The sequence below is a fragment of the Schistocerca americana genome, chromosome 2, assembly GCF_021461395.2.
Source record: "Schistocerca americana isolate TAMUIC-IGC-003095 chromosome 2, iqSchAmer2.1, whole genome shotgun sequence".
Taxonomy (NCBI): Eukaryota; Metazoa; Arthropoda; class Insecta; order Orthoptera; family Acrididae; genus Schistocerca; species Schistocerca americana.
The window spans coordinates 623,894,582-623,914,859 of NC_060120.1; the positions used below are offsets into that span (position 1 = coordinate 623,894,582).

At 40.0% G+C, this 20,278-nt stretch overlaps 1 protein-coding gene across 3 annotated transcripts in view; it reads right to left on the minus strand.

The window, feature by feature from the left end:
- Nucleotides 1–20,278, minus strand: part of LOC124596376 (putative ATP-dependent RNA helicase TDRD12) — a 470,123-nt gene that overhangs the window by 1,665 nt on the left and 448,180 nt on the right. For all 3 annotated transcript variants that reach the window (XM_047135490.1, XM_047135489.1, XM_047135491.1), the window contains 2 exons: nt 11,772–11,882; nt 8,449–8,529 (listed from right to left, as the gene is read on the minus strand). In XM_047135490.1, coding sequence (XP_046991446.1) covers nt 8,449–8,529; nt 11,772–11,882 — 192 coding nt within the window. The remainder of the gene's footprint in view (nt 1–8,448; nt 8,530–11,771; nt 11,883–20,278) is intronic.

Sequence of the window (20,278 nt, forward strand, 5' to 3'; positions counted from 1 at the left end):
GGTCTTCAGTCCTGAGACTGGTTTGATGCAGCTCTCCATGCTACTCTATCCTGTGCAAGCTTCTTCATCTCCCAGTACCTACTGCAACCTACATCCTTCTGAATCTGCGTAGTGTATTCATCTCTTGGTCTCCCTCTACGATTTTTACCCTCCACACTGCCCTCCAACACTAAATTGGTGATCCCTTGATGCCTCAGAACATGTCCTACCAACCGATCCCTTCTTCTCGTCAAGTTGTGCCACAAACTTCTCTTCTCCCCAATCCTATTCAATACTTCCTCATTAGTTATGTGATCTACCCATCTAATCTTCAGCATTCTTCTGTAGCACCACATTTCGAAAGCTTCTATTCTCTTCTTGTCCAAACTATTTATCGTCCATGTTTCACTTCCATACATGGCTACACTCCATACAAATACTTTCAGAAATGACTTCCTGACACTTAAATCTATACTCGATGTTAACAAATTTCTCTTCTTCAGAAACGCTTTCCTTGCTGTTGCAAGTCTACATTTTATATCCTCTCTACTGCGACCATCATCAGTTATTTTGCTCCCCAAATAGCAAAACTCCTTTACTACTTTAAGTGTCTCATTTCCTAATCTAATTCCCTCAGCATCACCCGACTTAATTCGACTACATTCCATTATCCTCGTTTTGCTTTTGTTGATGTTCATCTTATATCCTCCTTTCAAGACACTGTCCATTCCGTTCAACTGCTCTTCCAAGTCCTTTGCCGTCTCTGACAGAATTACAATGTCATCGGCAAACCTCAAAGTTTTAATTTCTTCTCCCTGGATTTTAATACCTACTCTGAATTTTTCTTTTGTGTCCTTTACTGCTTGCACAATATACAGATTGAACAACATCGGGGAGAGGCTACAACCCTGTCTTACTCCCTTCCCAACCACTGCTTCCCTTTCATGTCCTTCGACTCTTATAACTGCCATCTGGTTTCTGTACAAATTGTAAATAGCCTTTCGCTCCCTGTATTTTACCCCTACCACCTTTAGAATTTGAAAGAGAGTATTCCAGTCAACATTGTCAAAAGCTTCCTCTAAGTCTACAAATGCTAAAAATGTAGGTTTGCCTTTCCTTAATCTTTCTTCTAAGATAAGTCGTAAGGTCAGTATTGCCTCACGTGTTCCAGTGTTTCTACGGAATCCAAACTGATCTTCCCCAAGGTTGGCTTCTACTAGTTTTTCCATTCGTCTGTAAAGAATTCGTGTTAGTATTTTGCAGCTGTGACTTATTAAACTGATAGTTCGGTACTTTTCATAATAGTGTTAAAAGTTAGGATATCTTTTTATACTTGGTATCCCAGGCAGATGCAGGCAGGCGAGATAACATGTTGTTCATGACTGAGAGTCAGAGTGATCCATGACTTCCCATTAGCAGCGTGAGTGTCATAAACGTTGGGCAGTGTCTGTGGAATTTCAATTTTCCTGGTTCAGCCACACTGAGTCCAGAGCCAGTTGCTTGCCAGCTTCAGCCTGTGTTCTTGTTTAGACGGCTTACACTCACTGGCTTTTGTGTGTGAATTCTTTGAGCTGTTATGCTCTCTTAGTTGTGTTTGTCCCTGGCTGCACTTTTGATTCTCTGCTTGTGGATTAGGTTGACACACTGTGTTTGTTCACAGTGTTTGCTCATGTAATGGTACTCTACACACATTTTTGAGCATCTTCCTATGTGACACATAACAGCTGGTGACAAGAACTTGTTCTCGTGTGTACATTTATTTTTGTGTCAGTGTTTTTATTGTGGCCATAATGGACCCAGCATGTTTGGAGTGTTGGAAGCAACAAATGCAGCTGCAGGAGGAGCAATAGCAGCAGCAGCAATGCGAGTGCATGTGGCACAGCCTTTGCTGTTGTCACCAGCTCCTTTTTCAAGTTTTGATGAAACCAGAAAGGGAGGAAAGTTATTTACACATTTGAAGCTCTATTTTATAAATATGAAGCTCTACTGCCAGGTAAAGTGTGTCACCAAACCTGTTGCTGTCTTGTTGCATTAGTTTGTATGTGGTAGTGCAGAAATTGTGGCCCTTTATGGAGCCTGAAAAAGCTGAATTTACACAACTGTGTCAATTACTAATACACTTATATGGACACCAGATGCACATGGTAGCTGGCCATTTGCAGTTTAATCAATATTAGAAGTGTCCTGGGCAGTTGTATGCAGTGTGGATGGCAGACTTTAGCATGCAGATGTCATTTTGAGTGTAAACATTGTAGTAATTCCTTGTTCATGATATACTGGAGCAGCTGGCACCATTCAAGTCTGTGCAGACCAAAACTTTAGCAGATTCAGATGCAACATCAGACAATGAGGCACAAATTGAAGAGGAAACTGTTTTCAGATGAGACTGACAGGTGATAAAAACATCAGTCATACCAGCGAGATGGGTCCCCAGTGGAAGATACTGAGGCTATAGCAATTGCACTGTCAAGTCAGCTGGACAGGTGTAGTACTGGGATGGGTACTCTGATGTCCCAGTGCAGGTCTTCTACAAACTGATCTTGGTCTCTGCTGTGCAAGTCTTCTGCTGACTTCACAGCAGGCATGGAGTGCTGTACTTCCACAGCGCTCATGGAGTGCTGTACTTAAACAGCACTGGCCTCATCTCGCAGGTGAAAAAGTCTTGCTTAGATTGTTGGTCATTACACGAGAGGAGACAATGCCCCTATAAATTGCAACTTGTCACACCTACCGTATGTCAGGCCACTTTGTAGCTGAGAGTGGAAAATGTCAGCGCTCTGCGCCACAGGACAATGTCCCTGTATTTGCACCGAGTCCACAAACAAATTAGCACACCTACAGCCATGCTGTATTATGGCTGATTTGAAGATAGCTGGCTTTTGCACAAAGATCAAATGGGCCTTCATCTATCTAATCCATTTGGATACTTATCACAAAGGGGGAAGGGAGCTGCTCCATGTTTTAACACTCTCAGAACCAAATAATACTGTACATTGGGCAGTGACTTCCTTTCCGGGCTGACTGCTAGTTGCAGCCAAATACAAAGTGTGCAACACCATCTCCGACTTTTAGTTCTGAATTCTCAGTTGGCAGAAAATATTTTCAGTCTCGATGCTTTCAGTACTTTTGGATTTGAAGCAGTCGACCAAGTTAATCTGGTCTCAGATAAATTACAGACATTGCTGCAGTCATTCAATCAATTTTTTGGAAAGTATCTGAGTGGAGCCGTCAATTTTGAGGCCTGCATTAGATGGAAACTGCTGGCAGTTTCTAATTTCTGTCAAGCCCTCCCAATCCCCTTTGCTACATGAGATAAAATGAAGGAGAACTCAAGAGGTGTCAGAATCTCAGGGCAGTGTTATCAGTTTTAGCAAGCCTTTGATGGTCGTAGTACAGAAAGCCAATGGTGAAACAGTTTTTGACAATTTCAAGTGCACGATCAATGCACAAAGTGAAATAGATGTTTATCCCATACCATGTCCTGAAGAATTGTTGGCGAAGTTAGCCAGTAGTCAGTATTTTTCCAATATTTACCTCCATGATGCATACCTGCAGTTGCCGTGGGGATTTTAGTATTAAATACTCACTCTGGGACGTACGAGTTTAACTGGTTGCTTTTCAGGGTAGCTTCAGCTTCAGGAATATTCCAGCATTTTCTTGGGCAACTTATCAAAGACATTTGCAAAATTTGCAGGAAATTTTTCAGTCACTGTTAGCCAATGGGCTGCCTTGCAAGCTTGAGAAATGTAGATATTTTGCCCCCAAGAGCACAGTACTTACGGCAATATAGTACCAACAGCAAACCACATTGCAGCAATCGACAAACTGCCCGTTACTAAGAATATCAGAGCCACAGTCATGTTTAGGGAGGGTAAGTTACTGTGCAAAGTTCATGCCATACGCTGCTCACCTTTATCATTTGTTCAGTAAGCTTCATGGGAAAGGGGTGAAGTCTGTGTGGTCAGAGTCATGTCAATTGGCATTCCATAAATTGAAGCAACACCTCCGCCCAGATCATGTTTGTCCACATTTACTCCTGATAAGCCTCTGACTCTGGCTGCTGATGCATCACAATATGGCACTGGTGTTGTACTCTCTCACAGAAAACCTGATGGCTTGGAGCAATCTCTACTATAGAGAAATCATTCCCAAATTGAGAAGGTGTCACTTATGATCTTATATGGTGTTAAAAAGTTCCCCATGTTCTTGTACAGCACTAAATTTCACCCCTTACAGACTATAAGTGGCTAGTCCCCCTGTTGGGTCCCCAGACAGAACAGCACAGCATTGTGTTGTGTTTCTGAGTAATTAGTCTCACGAGATTCACTACCAACCCACCTCCCAGCATGCAAATACAGACGCTTAGTCACAGTTATTGGTTGGCTCCGAAGTCAACTTTGACAAGCAGGATGCAATCTGTTTTCACTAGACCACAACCTTAGGGTGCTCTTAACAAATTTCCATTGACAGTGCAGGAAGCTGCGGCAGCTACACGTGAGGATCCACTCTTGCGCAGAGTCATTACAGCAGTCCAGCAGGGATGGCCGGACCAATTTCCTGCAGATCAGACCCAGCATGGTGCCCTACTGCTTGTTACAGAAGATCACGATTGCCACATTAACAATATTATGAAGAGGATAGGTTGTTACTTACCGTAAAGATGACACACTGAATTGCAGAACGTGTACAATGGAGACCCCTTATGCATATATGACTGCTATCTCCGGCCAGAATGCAACTGTTGCGTGGGGAGGAGGGGGGGGGGGGGGGCGAGGGACAGGAATCAACTGTGGTATGGCGTGCATGAAATAGATGGCGGCAGGACTAGACTGCCAGATGCAGGAATCAGGAAGGAACCTTGCCACAGGACGGCACATCACCAGTGACAAAAACCCCCTTGCCCAGTATGCAGAAGGTCTCACAAAGGCCTTCAAATACAGATACTATACCTGAGTCCTAGTCCACAAGCAGATTTCCCATACCATATCCCCACATATCCCCAATCTTCCCATCACCCTCAAGAATGCCACCTTTATCACCCAGTACCACCCTGGACTGAAACAACTCAACTCCCTTCTTCATCAGGGCTTTGATTATCGATCATCATGCCCTGATATGAGGGCCATCCTATCCAAGATCCTTCCAGTACTGTTCTGTCACCCACCTAACATTCACAATGATCATATCACTGTGGAAGACCAGGTACAAAATCTGCCCAATCCACCTACCCAGCACTTCCTATTCCAGTCCTGTCACAGACTTATCCTACCCCATCACAGGCCAGATGAACTGTGCAAGCAGCCATGTTATATATTAGCTCTGCTGAAAACATTGCACAGCTTTTTGTATTGGTATGACTACAAACCAGCTGTCCATCCGGATGAATGGTCATTGCCAAACTATGGCCAACAGCAATTTGGACCACCCCGTGGCACAAAATGCAACTCTGAACATAACACGCTTGATTTCAGTGGCTGCTTCACAATCTGGGCCATCTGGATCCTCCCTTCCATCACCAGTTTTTCTTAACTATGCAGATGGGCATTGTCTCTACAGCATATTTTCCACTCCCAAAATTATCCCGGCCTTAAACTACAGTAACCTCATGTCCCCAAACCAACCAATCCAACAGTTTCCAACCCCTCTGTCCTTGATTTCCTCCCAGTACATGTCCTCTCACCCTCAATATGCATCGCTCTCTGCCAACGCACCTACCAGTCTTGTCCTGCTGCCATCTAGTCCCTGCACACTCCACCAACCAGTGCAGACTAATCTCCCCCACCTTCTGCCATCTTTACGGTGAGTAGCAACCTACCCTTTTCATAATATTGTTTATACTTCAACCTGGACTTTCATTGTTAGAATTACCACAGTATTATTCCACCATCATTGCGACAACACATTCTGCTGCTGTTACATGCATCTTCTTGGGCACTGGTCACTGAAACGTCTATTGGCCAACAATTAATTCTGCAGTAGAGCATGCGGTGTTAGCCTGTTCAATGTGCCCCCACAACCAGGCTCCCCCCCACAAAATTTTCTGATGTTAGTGGTAGACACCTTTTCTGATTCCCTCTTGTGCTACTAGGTTGTTCTCCACAGTGTTACATTCTACAGTTCATGCCTTAGCTGCCATTTTCACTATTGAATATGTGCTGCACACTTTGTGTCAGACAGTGGTTGCCAGTTAGTGTCGGAGTAACTTAGCAGTGTTCTTACCAAGCAACTCCAATCAATGGATGCAGTCCGATTGAGATGGTGCACAGTTGTCAGCCTTGTGATCTTTTTGACCTATTGCGTGCGGCGCCACAGGCCCGTGGTCCAAGAGCTGTGCCACAGTTATCAGCAAGGTTTAGGCTAATTGTAAGACATTGTGGTAGGAAATTAAGGAGTGGAAGGGGGAAGATTCGATGGCATTGGTGTTACACTCTCCATCTTCCTAGCAGCAGGCACAGGTTGCACCCCACAGTCCCCTCATCCACTACCATTGGATGAAGCTTCAGCCCTTCACCATTTCCAGCAAGGCCCTCGACATTCTGCCAGAGTGTGCCCAAAGGCACCAGGGCAGCGAACCCCTAACCTAACTAACCTAAGGACATCACACACATCCATGCCCGAGGCAGGATTCGAACCTGCGACCGTAGCAGTCACGCGGTTCCAGACTGAAGCGCCTAGAACCGCACGGCCACATCTCGTGTGAATCCTTTGAGTTATTGCACTTTCTTACTTCCATGTTTATACATGACCACACTTTCAGGGTCACTCCTTGTGGGTTACGTTGACACTCGGCATTTGTTCAGGGCACCACGTGCTGTGGTACCCTGCAATCATTTTTGAGCATTTACAAAACACCTCTGTCTCATTACAAAAGACCTAAAATTGCACATGTTTGTGTGTGTGTGTGTGTGTGTGTGTGTGTGTATTAGCAGTGCCACAATTTTGCCACCAGAAAGTTGAATAGATATCACTTGAACCATTTCATAGGATTTCCTATGAAACTGCAATATTCTAATTTACTTGAAAGGGTACAGTGATTTATGCAGTGAAACTCCTTTGTTATACCACAGAATATAATATTAGTGTGTAACTTATTGTGCAATGAATTATGTACATTTTCACAGTATATGGACTACTGCCAGGTAGTCCATATCAAAAGTATCCCAACACCCCCAAAAACATACATTTTTCATATTAGGTGCATTGTGCTGCCACCTACTGCCAGGTAGTCCATATCAGCGATCTCAGAGTGTGACGCTCCGCGGAACTCACGGACTTCGAACGTGGTCAGGTGGTTGGGTGTCACTTGTGTCATATGCCTGTACGCAAGATTTCCACACTCCTAAACATCCCTAGATCCACTGTTTCCGATGTGATAGTGAAGTGGAAACGTGAAGGGACACATACAGCACAAAAGCATACAGGTCGACCTCATCTGTTGACTGACAGAGACAGCCGACAGTTGAAGAGGGTCGTAATGTGCAATAGGCAGACATCCATCCAGACCATCACACAGGAATTCCAAACTGCAGCAGGATCCACTGCAAGTACTATCACAGTTAGGCGGGAAGTGAGAAAAATATTGTGTAAAGTAGGTAACTGCACACACTCGCAGGGCTTCTCAAGGATCTTTCCTACACATATACACAGTACTTAACTGGTAAAAATGAGGTTAAAACACTGTGATCTTCCAGGGGGGTGTTTTTGAAATTTATTAGATTTCTTAAAACAATATTTTAATGCTTTCCTGTGCATTTTAAAAGTGTGAGTACAACATTTATACTGGTTAAAAATAGTCCTGTAGTAGCACGTCTCAAAATCTGTGGTTTTGATTTTTTTTTCGTCACAGGTACTGGTACAGAGTACCATTATGTACCATCACGAATCATGCACTGCATATACATGTCCTCAATAGCTACCTGACATCAACTAATAGATGAAAGACCTCCTACATGCTTCCTTATGCATGTTAGTCTTCATACATATCTAACCAATCCTGTATGGATTTTTAATGTCATCTATTCATTTTGATCTTGCATGTTTCCTGGAATCCAGCAAAGATTTATGCTCCATCTGCATTCCTTTTGCTTGGCCACATGTTCCACCCACCTTCACTTCACTTTCATTACAGTCTTAATTAGGTCTTATACTCCAGCACTTTACATACTCCATTTGTTCGTTTGCCTGTGTGTCTTAGTAATTCCCAAGATGGGTATTTACATTTATCTCTGAACAATCTTTAGGTTCTGAACTATTTTGACATCAAAATGCCGTCCTCCATTAAACGATATTAACTTTGATCTACACAAAAATTTGACATTGTTGTACCAGAAGTCACATAGTACATCACCTTGTGCTGTTATTTCAAAATCCATGATTCATCTGTAAAGAGCCTCTTGGGGAAAAAAAGGTGGAGCGAAAGGGAAGAGAAAATATATTTTAATTTAAAGTACTATTTTGCAATACACTTACCTTCAGTACTACATACTGGTTCATGAGTCTGCAGCACTTTACAACAGGAACTGTCACCTTCTGTTCTGTGAATCTGTGTGTCTGAAAAACACATCCCCTTAGTTAAAATTTGCTTGTCCTGCAAATCTTGTTTTGGTTAACATAAATTACCAAATTAGCAAATAAATAAGACTTACAACAGAACAGAAGAATTAACTTTGATAAATAAGGACTCTTGGCCTTTGAAATTTGTTTGGATGGATTTAATTGGTTATAGAGATTTATGTTCCTTATATCAATAGACCACCCCATGAACCATGGACATTGCCGTTGGTGGGGAGGCTTGCGTGCCTCAGCGATACAGATAGCCGTACCTTAGGTGCAACCGCAACGGAGGGGTATCTGTTGAGAGGCCAGACAAACGTGTGGTTCCTGAAGAGGGGCAGCAGCCTTTTCAGTAGCTGCAGGGGCAACAGTCTGGATGGTTGACTGATCTGGCCTTGTAACACTAACCAAAAAAACCTTGCTGTGCTGGTACTGCAAACGGCTGAAAGCAAGGGGAAACTGCAGCCGTAATTTTTCCCGAGGGCATGCAGCTTTACTTTATGGTTAAATGATGATGGCGTCCTCTTGGGCAAAATATTTCGGAGATAAAATAGTCCCCCATTCGGGTCTCTGGGAGGGGACTACTCAAGAGGCGGTCATTATCAGGAGAAAGAAAACTGACGTTCTATGGATCGGAGCGTGGAGTGTCAAGGCCCTTATTGGGGCAGGTAGGTTCGAACATTTAAAAAAGGGAAATGGATAGGTTAAAGTTATATATAGTGGGAATTGGTGAAGTTCAGTGGCAGGAGGAACAAGACTTTTGGTCATGTGAATACAAGGTTATAAACACAAAATCAAATAAGGGTAATGCAGGAGTAGGTTTAATAATGGATAAAAAAAATAGGAGTGCGGGTAAGCTACTACAAACAGCATAGTGAACGCATTATTGTGGCCAAGATAGATACGAAGCCCACGCCTACTACAGTAGTAGTAGTACAAGTTTATATGCCAACTAGCTCTGCAGGTGACGAAGAAATTGATGAAACGTATGATGAGATAAAAGAAATTATTTAGATAGTGAAGGGAGACGAAAATTTAATAGTCATGGGTGACCGGAATTCGATAGTAGGAAAACGGAGAGAAGGAAACATAGTAGGTGAATATGGATTGGGGGTAAGAAGTGAAAGAGGAAGCCGCCCGGTAGAATTTTCCACAGAGCGTAACTTAATCATAGCTAACACTTGGTTCAAGAATCATGAAAGAAGGTTGTATACATGGAAGAACCCTGGAGATACTAGAATGCGTAAGATAGATTATATAATGGTAAGACAGATTTAGGAACCAAATTTTAAATTGTAAGACATTTCCAGGGGCAGATGTGGACTCTAACCACAATTTATTGGTTATGAGCTGTAGATTAAAACTGAAGAAACTGCAAAAAGGTGGGAATTTACGGAGATGGGACCTGGATAAACTGACTAAACCAGAGGTTGTAGAGAGTTTCAGGGAGAGCATAAGGGAAGAATTGTCAGGAATGGGAAAAAGAAATACAGTACAAGAATAATGGGTAGCTTTGAGGGATGAAATAGTGAAGGCAGCAGAGGATCAAGTAGGATCCCAGTTCTAAGCAAAGAAGGGAAAGCAGAAAGGTGGAAGGAATATATAGAGTGTCTATACAAGGGCGATGTACTTGAGGACAATATTATGGAAATGGAAGAGGATGTAGATGAAGATGAAATGGGAGATGTGATACTGCGTGAAGAGTTTGACAGAGCACTGAAAGAACTGAGTCTAAACAAGGCCCCGGAAGTAGACAACATTCCATTAGAACTACTAACAGCCTTGGGACAGCCAGTCCTGACAAAACTCTACCATCTGGTGAGCAAAATGTGTGAGACAGGTGATACACCCTCAGACTTCAAGAAGAATATAATAATCCCAATCCCAAAGAAAGCAGGTGTTGACAGATGTGAAAATTACAGAACTATCAGTTTAATAAGTCACAGCTGCAAAATACTAATGTGAATTCTTTACAGACGAATGGAAAAACTGGTAGTAGCCGACCTCGGGGAAGATCAGTTTGGATTCCGCAGAAACACTGAAACACGTGAGGCAATACTGACCCTACGACTTATCTTAGAAGATAGATTAAGGAAAGGCAAACCTACGTTTCTAGCGTTTGTAGACTTAGAGAAAGCTTTTGACAATGTTGACTGGAATACTCTCTTTCAAATTCTGAAGGTGGCAAGGGTAAAATACAGGGAACGACAGGCTATTTACAATTTGTACAGAAACCAGATGGCAGTTATAAGAGTCGAGGGACATGAAAGGGAAGCAGTGGTTGGGAAAGGAGTGAGACAGGGTTGTAGCCTCTCCCCGATGTTATTCAATCTCTATATTGAGCAAGCAGTAAAGGAAACAAAAGAAAAATTCAGAGTAGGTATTAAAATCCATGGAGAAGAAATAAAAACTCTGAGGTTCACCGATGAGATTGTAACTCTGTCAGAGACAGCAAAGGACTTGGAAGAGCAGTTGAACGGAATGGACAGTGTCTTGAAAGGACGACATAAGATGAATATCAACAAAAGCAAAACGAGGATAATGGAATGTAGTCGAATTAAGTTGGGTGATGCTGAGGGAATTAGATTAGGAGATGAGACGCTTAAAGTAGTAAAGGAGTTTTGCTATTTGGGAATCAAAATAACTGATGATGGCTGAAGTAGAGAGGATATAAAATGTAGACTGGCAATGGCAAGGAAAGTACTTCTGAAGAAGAGAAATTTGTTAATATTGAGTATAGATTTAAGTGTCAGGAAGTCATTTCTGAAAGTATTTGTATGGAGTGTAGCCATGTATGGAAGTGAAACATGGATGATAAATAGTTTGGACAAGAGGAAAATAGAAGCTTTTGAAATGTGGCGCTACAGAAGAATGCTGAAGATTAGATGGGTAGATCACATAATTATTGAATAGAATTGGGGAGAATAGGAGTTTGTAGCACAACTTGACTAGAAGAAGGGATCAGTTGGTAGGACAAGTTCTGAGGCATCAAGGGATCACCAGTTTAGTATTGGAGGGCAGCGTGGAGTGTAAAAATCGTAGAGGGAGACCAAGAGATGAATACACTAAGCAGATTCAGAAGGATGTAGGTTGCAGTAGGTACTGGTAGATGAAGCAGCTTGCACAGGATAGAGTAGCATGGAGAGCTGCATCAAACCAGTCTTAAGACTGAAGACGACAACAAACAACATATCAATAGAGTTAATAATCTAGAATGTCGGTCCCAGTATGTTGCTTACCTTGTTCTATCATAGTGAAACATGCTTCAGATTCAGTCTCTTCATAATCATGATCAATTTTTAACCAGGATTTCTTCTTCTCTGATTTCAGCAGTCGAGGCCATTTGAAACCTGAAAAATAAACTTGCTTTGGTCTGAAACTTAATGATTATAGACAGTTAAATTGTATAAAATCTCACAACAGAAACAATATACAATTTCAGTAAATGCTGTTTTTGGAAGTTTGCATCAAAAATGTTTTTAAAATACATGGACTTAAAATCTTTATAGTTCTATTAAAAAGCTACTTACTGCTACTATCTGACAAAAATACGAAGCATTCAGAAAAGGCGGAGAAAACGAAATGTAACTTCATGGATTGAGAGTGTACACAATGATGTTATTTCAGTGATTACAAAATCGAGTAAAATTTACTAAGAACGTCACATAATGTGCCCACTCTGGCTTGGATGCATGCACTGGTTTGGTTGGGAAGAGTGACATAAAGCCACTGAATCCTCCCTTGAGGCAACCTGAGCCACAAAAGTTGTAACTGGTCCTTGACATACTGGGACTGAGTTGATGTCTGGGCTTGCCCACATGTCTTCTATTGCATACAAACCAAAGGAGAATCAAAACATCATGCAGACAGTTTTTAGTGACATGTACCATTGGTGGATGAGCTCTATCCTGCTGAAAAATGACATCATGATATTGCTGCATGTGGGGACACAGGATATCCCTGATGTACTGCTGTGTTGTTACAGTGGAAGAATGGGATCTCTTCTTATTGTGCTGCCAGCTGTGGTCATATGGTGTAGTGCAGAACTGTGATTCACTGCCGAACAGAATGCATCACCATACGTCAGCAGTCCATGTTTCCCAGTCACAGCATAATTCCAAATACAGACACTGTTACTGGTAGCCTACATATGGGGTGGTAATTCCCTAATCCAGCTGCTGCTAGTCTCCGACCAATGGAGAAGGATGACAAAGAATGTTGCAGGGAATCGATTACTTGTTCTCGGATGGCAAGTACAGATGTTGCAGGTTATGGTGTGCTTGCACAATACGGTGGTCCTCCCTTGTGGTGGTCAGATGTGACTGACCGGAGCACTGACAAAGAGTATGCCTGCCCTCACGTCTCCAAGTAGTCAAACAATCGGCCAGATGGTATGACGACACACCTAAAGCAGTCATGATGTAACACAATTCTGTATGATCGAAAAATCTGTACCAACTGAATGGCAAAAGCTAACAAGACTGACAATGTTATACAACAGCCAGATAAAAGCCTCCTTCTTAACAGATGTGTCACAAGGAGACATCTCCCGCAGTGAGATTGAATTTTTGAACCATCTACACAGTGATGTAGGTTAAACTCCCAAATTTCAAGCTCTGCACTCATTCCACTGGTGGGCCCTCATTTATGAATAGTTGACGAAAAAGATTTTTAGAATTTTGTGTGATGCTTCTCTGCACGGGTGGCCTGTGGGCTGGATTCAGCCGGGGATTGTTTTCAATCCAGCCTGCCGAAAAAAATTTGTGGGAGACAGGGAAGCACTCGCATTGTACTTTGCGACACATTTTTGGATATTTCTATGGACACTCGGCTCATCTCGGGTTTTCTGATCATGATGCAAAATAGATAAAGTTTTGTTTACTCCATGCACGTGCAATGCAATTTTGCCGCTGCTGGCTTTGAACAACAAAGAGAAGCTTACAAGACTGAGCATGAAGTAACGGCCAATGTGCTCATGTGTCTGCAGTGAGAGGGGAAACAGCTCACTATCTTGAAGAGATGAGGTGAGAAGTATTTTTGTCTTCGGATTGATGCTGACAACAAACCATGCCTATGTTGTCAGTTAGTAAAACTATTTTTGGACAAATATTTAAAAAATTCTTGTGAATATTAGCACACTAAATTTCAAACACTTTAATGACCTGCCTGTGGCCAAAAACTGCTTAGATACTCCTAATTGATTGTCAGTTGGGATTGTTTACCTCATTGCTACATTTTGTTTTTCAAGCCTTTCTAGGCTTAACATTTGCACTTTTTTTTCTGTTGTGGACATGTTGAAATTGAAGGTAACTTATAATGAATTAACTGCAATCAGTTGCTTTCATATGGTTTTATTTTTCCATGATGACACTTCAAGATGTCTGGCATTCCATCTTCAGATGTTTACATTTATTTACATGTCGTGAAGGTTGTGTCTTTTTAAAAGTGTTGTAGAATTTTGCAACACAGCTTTATTAAGACAGCTCTTTTAAAATGTAGTAAGTAAAGAAACAATGTTCATGATGCATAAATAAATGCAAGCTTCTGAAGCTGTGGTGAAAACGTGTTTTGAGGCATAATTTGTTGGTATGGAGTGCTGGAAGCAGGTGCCATCATATTAATGCATTTACCCCATAAACGTTAATGTCAAGGACACTATAGTTTTGACTTTAGGCACTAAGAGCGCTGCTGTTGAGGCCCACGAGCTTGAGTAAGTATGTGAATCAGGCCTGTGGGTCAAGAATGTTACTCATGCCTGCTCTACTGCTATAAAAAAGAAATGTTATATACATTGGTTGCATAGTGTTATGGTTAAGACAGAGTCCCCAAAGGCAAAAGGTGAATTTTTTTTATTTCTAAATCTTTATTGAAAGGACTCTGATTATTATTTTTATTCAGTTGATTGGTTTATCTGTGATTTTTTGTATTTGTCTTCCTTTGTCACATCATTTTAATCATTTTATTAACTTTTTCAATTACTATCATTTTTTCTTCCTATCATTCTTTTTCCATTTGGAATCTTTGTTATGAGATTTTAATTATTTTTACATATTAACTTCAATTTAACTTAGTCCATTATACCATCCTATATTTTCATTCAAGTTCTTACATTCATTATTTCTATACCTCATTTTACTTGATTTTCATTTAACTTATGATCCCGTCTTTTCTTTAAACCTTTATCTGTGTTATTTTGTTCATAGTGCAATAGGAATTTATATTTTAAATTTTTGCAAGATATTTACCACCCAAAAATGAACATATTGTAATGAAAAGGACATTTCTTATACCACTGTACATTCAAAATAAATAGTTTATTTCATCTTTGTGTTTCAATCAATAGATCAATATTTTCACATGTTAATTAAATTCACAGGCACAAAGATTCCAAATGGAAAAAGAATGATTGAAAGAAAAACAATAGAGCAATTGAAAAAGTTCATATGGTAATTAAAATGTTGTGACAAAGGAACAGAAATAAAAAAAATTACCTTTAAATCAATTATAAGTAACTGAATAAAAATAATGATCAAAGTCAGTTTAGCAAAAATTTAAAAATAAAAAAATTTGAAAGCAGCTAATAAGGTTTGTGCCCTGAACATTTTGTATGCTACACAGCCAGCTTGTATGAGATTTCTTTTTCAAAGTTGTAGAGCGGCATGCGAAATTTTTTTTGTAGATTACTTGCAAATGAGGGCCCACCAGTGGGAATGGTTGCAGAGTGTGATACCTGGGACTTCACCATATAGATGCTTTCAAGCATCGATCCCACCGCTGGGGACCTCTCCTTGTCAGTCCTGTGTGATGGGAACATCAACTGTACAGAAACCCGAAGAAACTGAAATATAAGGGTGAGCATAGAGGTTAGTCAAATTGGAATGTTAAAACTGATGTCATCCCTGTTATCATTAGCGCCCTGAAATTAAAATTAGATGACTTGGAGATCATTCTGTCCAGAATACAGTACGTTATAATGATAGTGAAGTACAAGATACAGTAATGTCTGAAGCCACCTACATCTTGCATAAAGTATTGTGGGATCGCTTAAGTCACCAGGTATATTCTTGAGGCAACTGGAAGCAACGATAATAATAGTAATAGTAATAATAATAGGCCTCCTGTATGTTCTGCCAGTCGTAAAAGGCGACGAAAAGAACAAACCACTAATAGGGCTAACCCCCCTTTTAGTGTGATTAGTTGGTTCAGGACAGAACTAAAGAAGCCTCGGACAAGCGCCGTCATGGTCGGGGACGACGCTTGAACCCTATGCCCGCCCACAATGGTAACGACACTGCTAGCCAACTGGAAAATGATTTAAATCCAAATAGAGGTGTTTTGCAGGATATGCTTCCTGCAACCACCCTAGAAGGAAAACAAAGACAGAGGATGAGATGGTCAGATGAAGTTAATCGACACCTCATGTTCTGTTATTACCAAGCAACAAACCTAGGAACCAACACAACTGGATACAGATCACAAGTATACACAACATTTATTACCAGATACCCAGAATTAAAATTTTTAACAGAACAACGACTAGCTGATCAGATCCGTGTAATAACAAAAAATAACAGGATACCCCAGTCAGACAACAAGTACAACAAATACTGGAACAAAATAATGTGCAATCAGAAGAAGAAGAAAATACAGTAATGGACTCAAACATCCCAGAGCAAACAAACAAAGAACAACACGCACCAATTAAACAATCAGAGGAAAACGAAATCTTAAGACAGCCACCAGAACAAGCACAAATAGAACACGAAGTGACACAGATGTTAGATATAGAAGAAAAATTTCAGCTAACATATATAGAATACAAAGACACAAATACAGACATTAGACCATTCTTGCATAGACCACCAAATAACCCACAAGTCGAAACAACAATAAAAACTATCAACACAATCATACACAACAAAATAAATGAAAACACAACTATGGAAGAGTTACAACTACTGGTTTATATAGGAGCACTCACTACACTAAATATACACACTAGGCAGAGATCAGAACCAACCAACACACAGAAGAAACCCACAAAACCAGCATGGCAACACAGACTACAGATCAAAATAGAAAAACTGAGAAAAGACATCGGACAGCTAACACAATTTATAAGAAATGAAATCTCGGAAAAAAAAACGAAAAAGGTTAGGTAAAATCTCACAACAAGAAGCGACAGAGCAATTAGACGAAAAGAAGCAGAAATTACAAGCATTAGCCAAATGACTCAGAAGATACAAAAAAAAGTGAAAATAGAAGGAAACAAAACCAAACATTCAACACAAACCAAAAGAAATTTTACCAGACAATAGATAACACACACATTAAAATAAACAATCCACCAAACATAACAGACATGGAACACTTCTGGAGCAACATATGGTCAAACCCGGTACAACATAACAGGCATGCACGATGGATACAAGCAGAAACAGACACATACAGGATGATACCACAAATGCCTGAAGTGATAATTTTGCAACATGAAGTCATCCAAGCAATTAATTCTACTCGCAATTGGAAAGCCCCTGGAAATGATAAAATAGCAAATTTCTGGTTAAAGAAGTTCACCTCAACACATTCACATCTAACTAAATTATTTAACAGTTACATTGCAGACCCATACACATTCCCTGATACACTTACACATGGAATAACATATCTGAAACCTAAAGATCAAGCAGACACAGCGAACCCAGCTAAATATCGCCCCATAACATGCTTACCAACAATATACAAATTATTAACTTCAGTCATTAAACAGAAATTAATGACACATACAACACAGAACAAAATTATAAATGAAGAACAAAAAGGCTGTTGCAAAGGAGCACGAGGATGTAAAGAGCAACTGATAATAGATGCAGAGGTGACATATCAAGCTAAAACTAAACAAAGGTCGCTACACTACGCATACATTGATTAGCAAAAAGCTTTTGATAGTGTACCCCACTCATGGTTACTACAAATATTGGAAATATACAAAGTAGATCCTAAATTGATACAGTTCCTAAACATAGTAATGAAAAATTGGAAAACCACACTTAATATCCAAACAAATTCAAATAATATCACATCACAGCCAATACAGATTAAGCGTGGAATATACCAAGGAGACTCATTAAGTCCTTTCTGGTTCTGCCTTGCTCTGAACCCACTATCCAACATGCTAAATAATACAAATTATGGATACAATATTACTGGAACATACCCACACAAAATCACACATTTGCTATACATGGATGATCTAAAACTACTGGCAGCAACAAATCAACAACTCAACCAATTACTAAAGATAACAGAAGGATTCAGCAATGATATAAGTATGGCTTTTGGAACAGACAAATGTAAGAAAAATAGCATAGTCAAGAGAAAACACACTAAACAAGAAGATTACATATTGGATAACCACAGCGACTGCATAGAAGCGATGGAAAAAACGGATGCCTATAAATATCTAGGATACAGACAAAAAATAGGAATAGATAATACAAATATTAAAGAAGAACTAAAAGAAAAATATAGACAAAGACTAACAAAAATACTGAAAACAGAATTGACAGCAAGAAACAAGACAAAAGCTATAAATACTTATGCCATACCAATATTGACCTACTCATTTGGAGTAGTGAAATGGAGTAACACAGACCTAGAAGCACTCAATACACTTACACGATCACAATGCCACAAATATAGAATACATCACATACATTCAGCAACAGAAAGATTCACATTAAGCAGAAAGGAAGGAGGAAGGGGATTTATCGACATAAAAAACCTACATTATGGACAGGTAGACAATTTAAGAAAATTCTTTCTAGAACGAGCAGAAACTAGCAAAATACACAAGGCAATCACTCATATAAATACATCTGCTACACCACTGCAATTTCATAACCACTTCTACAACCCTTTAGATCACATAACATCAACAGATACGAAGAAAGTAAATTGGAAAAAGAAAACACTTCATGGCAAGCACCCGTATCATCTAACACAGCCACACATCGATCAAGACGCATCCAACACATGGCTAAGAAAAGGCAATATATACAGTGAGACAGAAGGATTCATGATTCCAATACAGGATCAAACAATAAACACCAGGTATTACAGCAAGCATATTATTAAAGATCCCAATACCACAACGGATAAATGCAGACTTTGTAAACAACAAATAGAAACAGTAGATCACATCACAAGCGGATGTACAATACTAGCAAATACAGAATACCCCAGAAGACATGACAATGTCGCAAAAATAATACATCAACAGCTTGCCTTACAACATAAACTTTTAAAACAACACGTTCCTACATACAAGTATACACCACAAAATGTACTGGAGAATGATGAATACAAATTATACTGGAACAGAACCATTATAACAGATAAAACAACGCCACATAACAAACCTGACATCATACTCACCAATAAAAAGAAGAAATTAACACAACTAATCGAAATATCCATACCCAATACAACAAATATACAAAAGAAAACAGGAGAGAAAATTGAAAAATACATCCAACTGGCTGAGGAAGTCAAAGACATGTGGCATCAGGATAAAGTTGACATCATACCAATTATACTATCAACTACAGGAGTCATACCACACAATATCCACCAGTACATCAATGCAATACAGCTACATCCAAACATATATTTACAACTACAGAAATCCGTAATTATTGATACATGTTCAATTACCCGAAAGTTCCTAAATGCAGTATAACACATACCGTACAGTTAAAAGGAAGTGACGCTTGATCAAGGTCCGCGTCACTCCATTTTTAACCGGACTTAACGTCTGAGAAAGTGAAGGAAATAATAATAATCTCTATTGCCCAAAAAAATCTTTTTCAGAGTGAATAAAGGCAAACCTATGCTTATAGTGTTTGTAGGTTTAGAGAAAGCCTTTGACAATGTTAACTGGAATTCACACTTTGAAAATCTGATAGCACGGTAAAATAAAGGAAGGAAAATGTTATCCATAACTTGTACAGAAACCAGACTGAAGTAATAAAAATTGGACACGAAAGGGAAGACATAGTTGGGAAGGGAGTGAGTCAGGTTGCACCCTACCTATAATGTTATTCAATCTGTACACTGAGCAAGCATTAGAAGGAACCAAGGAGAAATTTTGGGAAGGGAGTTAAGGTTCAGGGAGAAGAAATAAAAACTTTTGAGGTTTCCAAGGATATTATAATCCTTTTAGAGGAACAGTTGAATAGAATGGATAGTGTCTTGAAAAGGGTTTATCACCAAAGGTAAAATAAGGATGACAAAATATAGGCAAATTAAGTCAGGTGATGTTGGCAGAATTAGAGTAGGAAGTGAGACACGGAAACAGTAAAATAACTGAGATTGGCAGAAGTTGCGAGGGTATAAAATACAATTTGACAATAGCAATATAATTGTTTTTCAAAAAGAAAAGTTTGTTAATATTGTCTTCACAACAGGTGGGTCCCTCTCATCCTGGAATCTGAATGACCTAACCCTCCTTTCTAACCTTCACCAACCTATGCATCTTTCCTCCCTGAGGGAAGGAACTAAAAGCTCAGCAGTCTATGTAATGGAAGGAAGGTAGCTGACACTAGTAAACTAGAAGGATGGTTATAGATGTGTAAACTGGAATACCATAACACATTAAGTAGGAGAAGGTATTAGAGACAAGAAAATGGGTAGTGCTGATGGGGTACCCGTGGTCTAGGGGTAGCGTCTTTGATTCATAATCAAA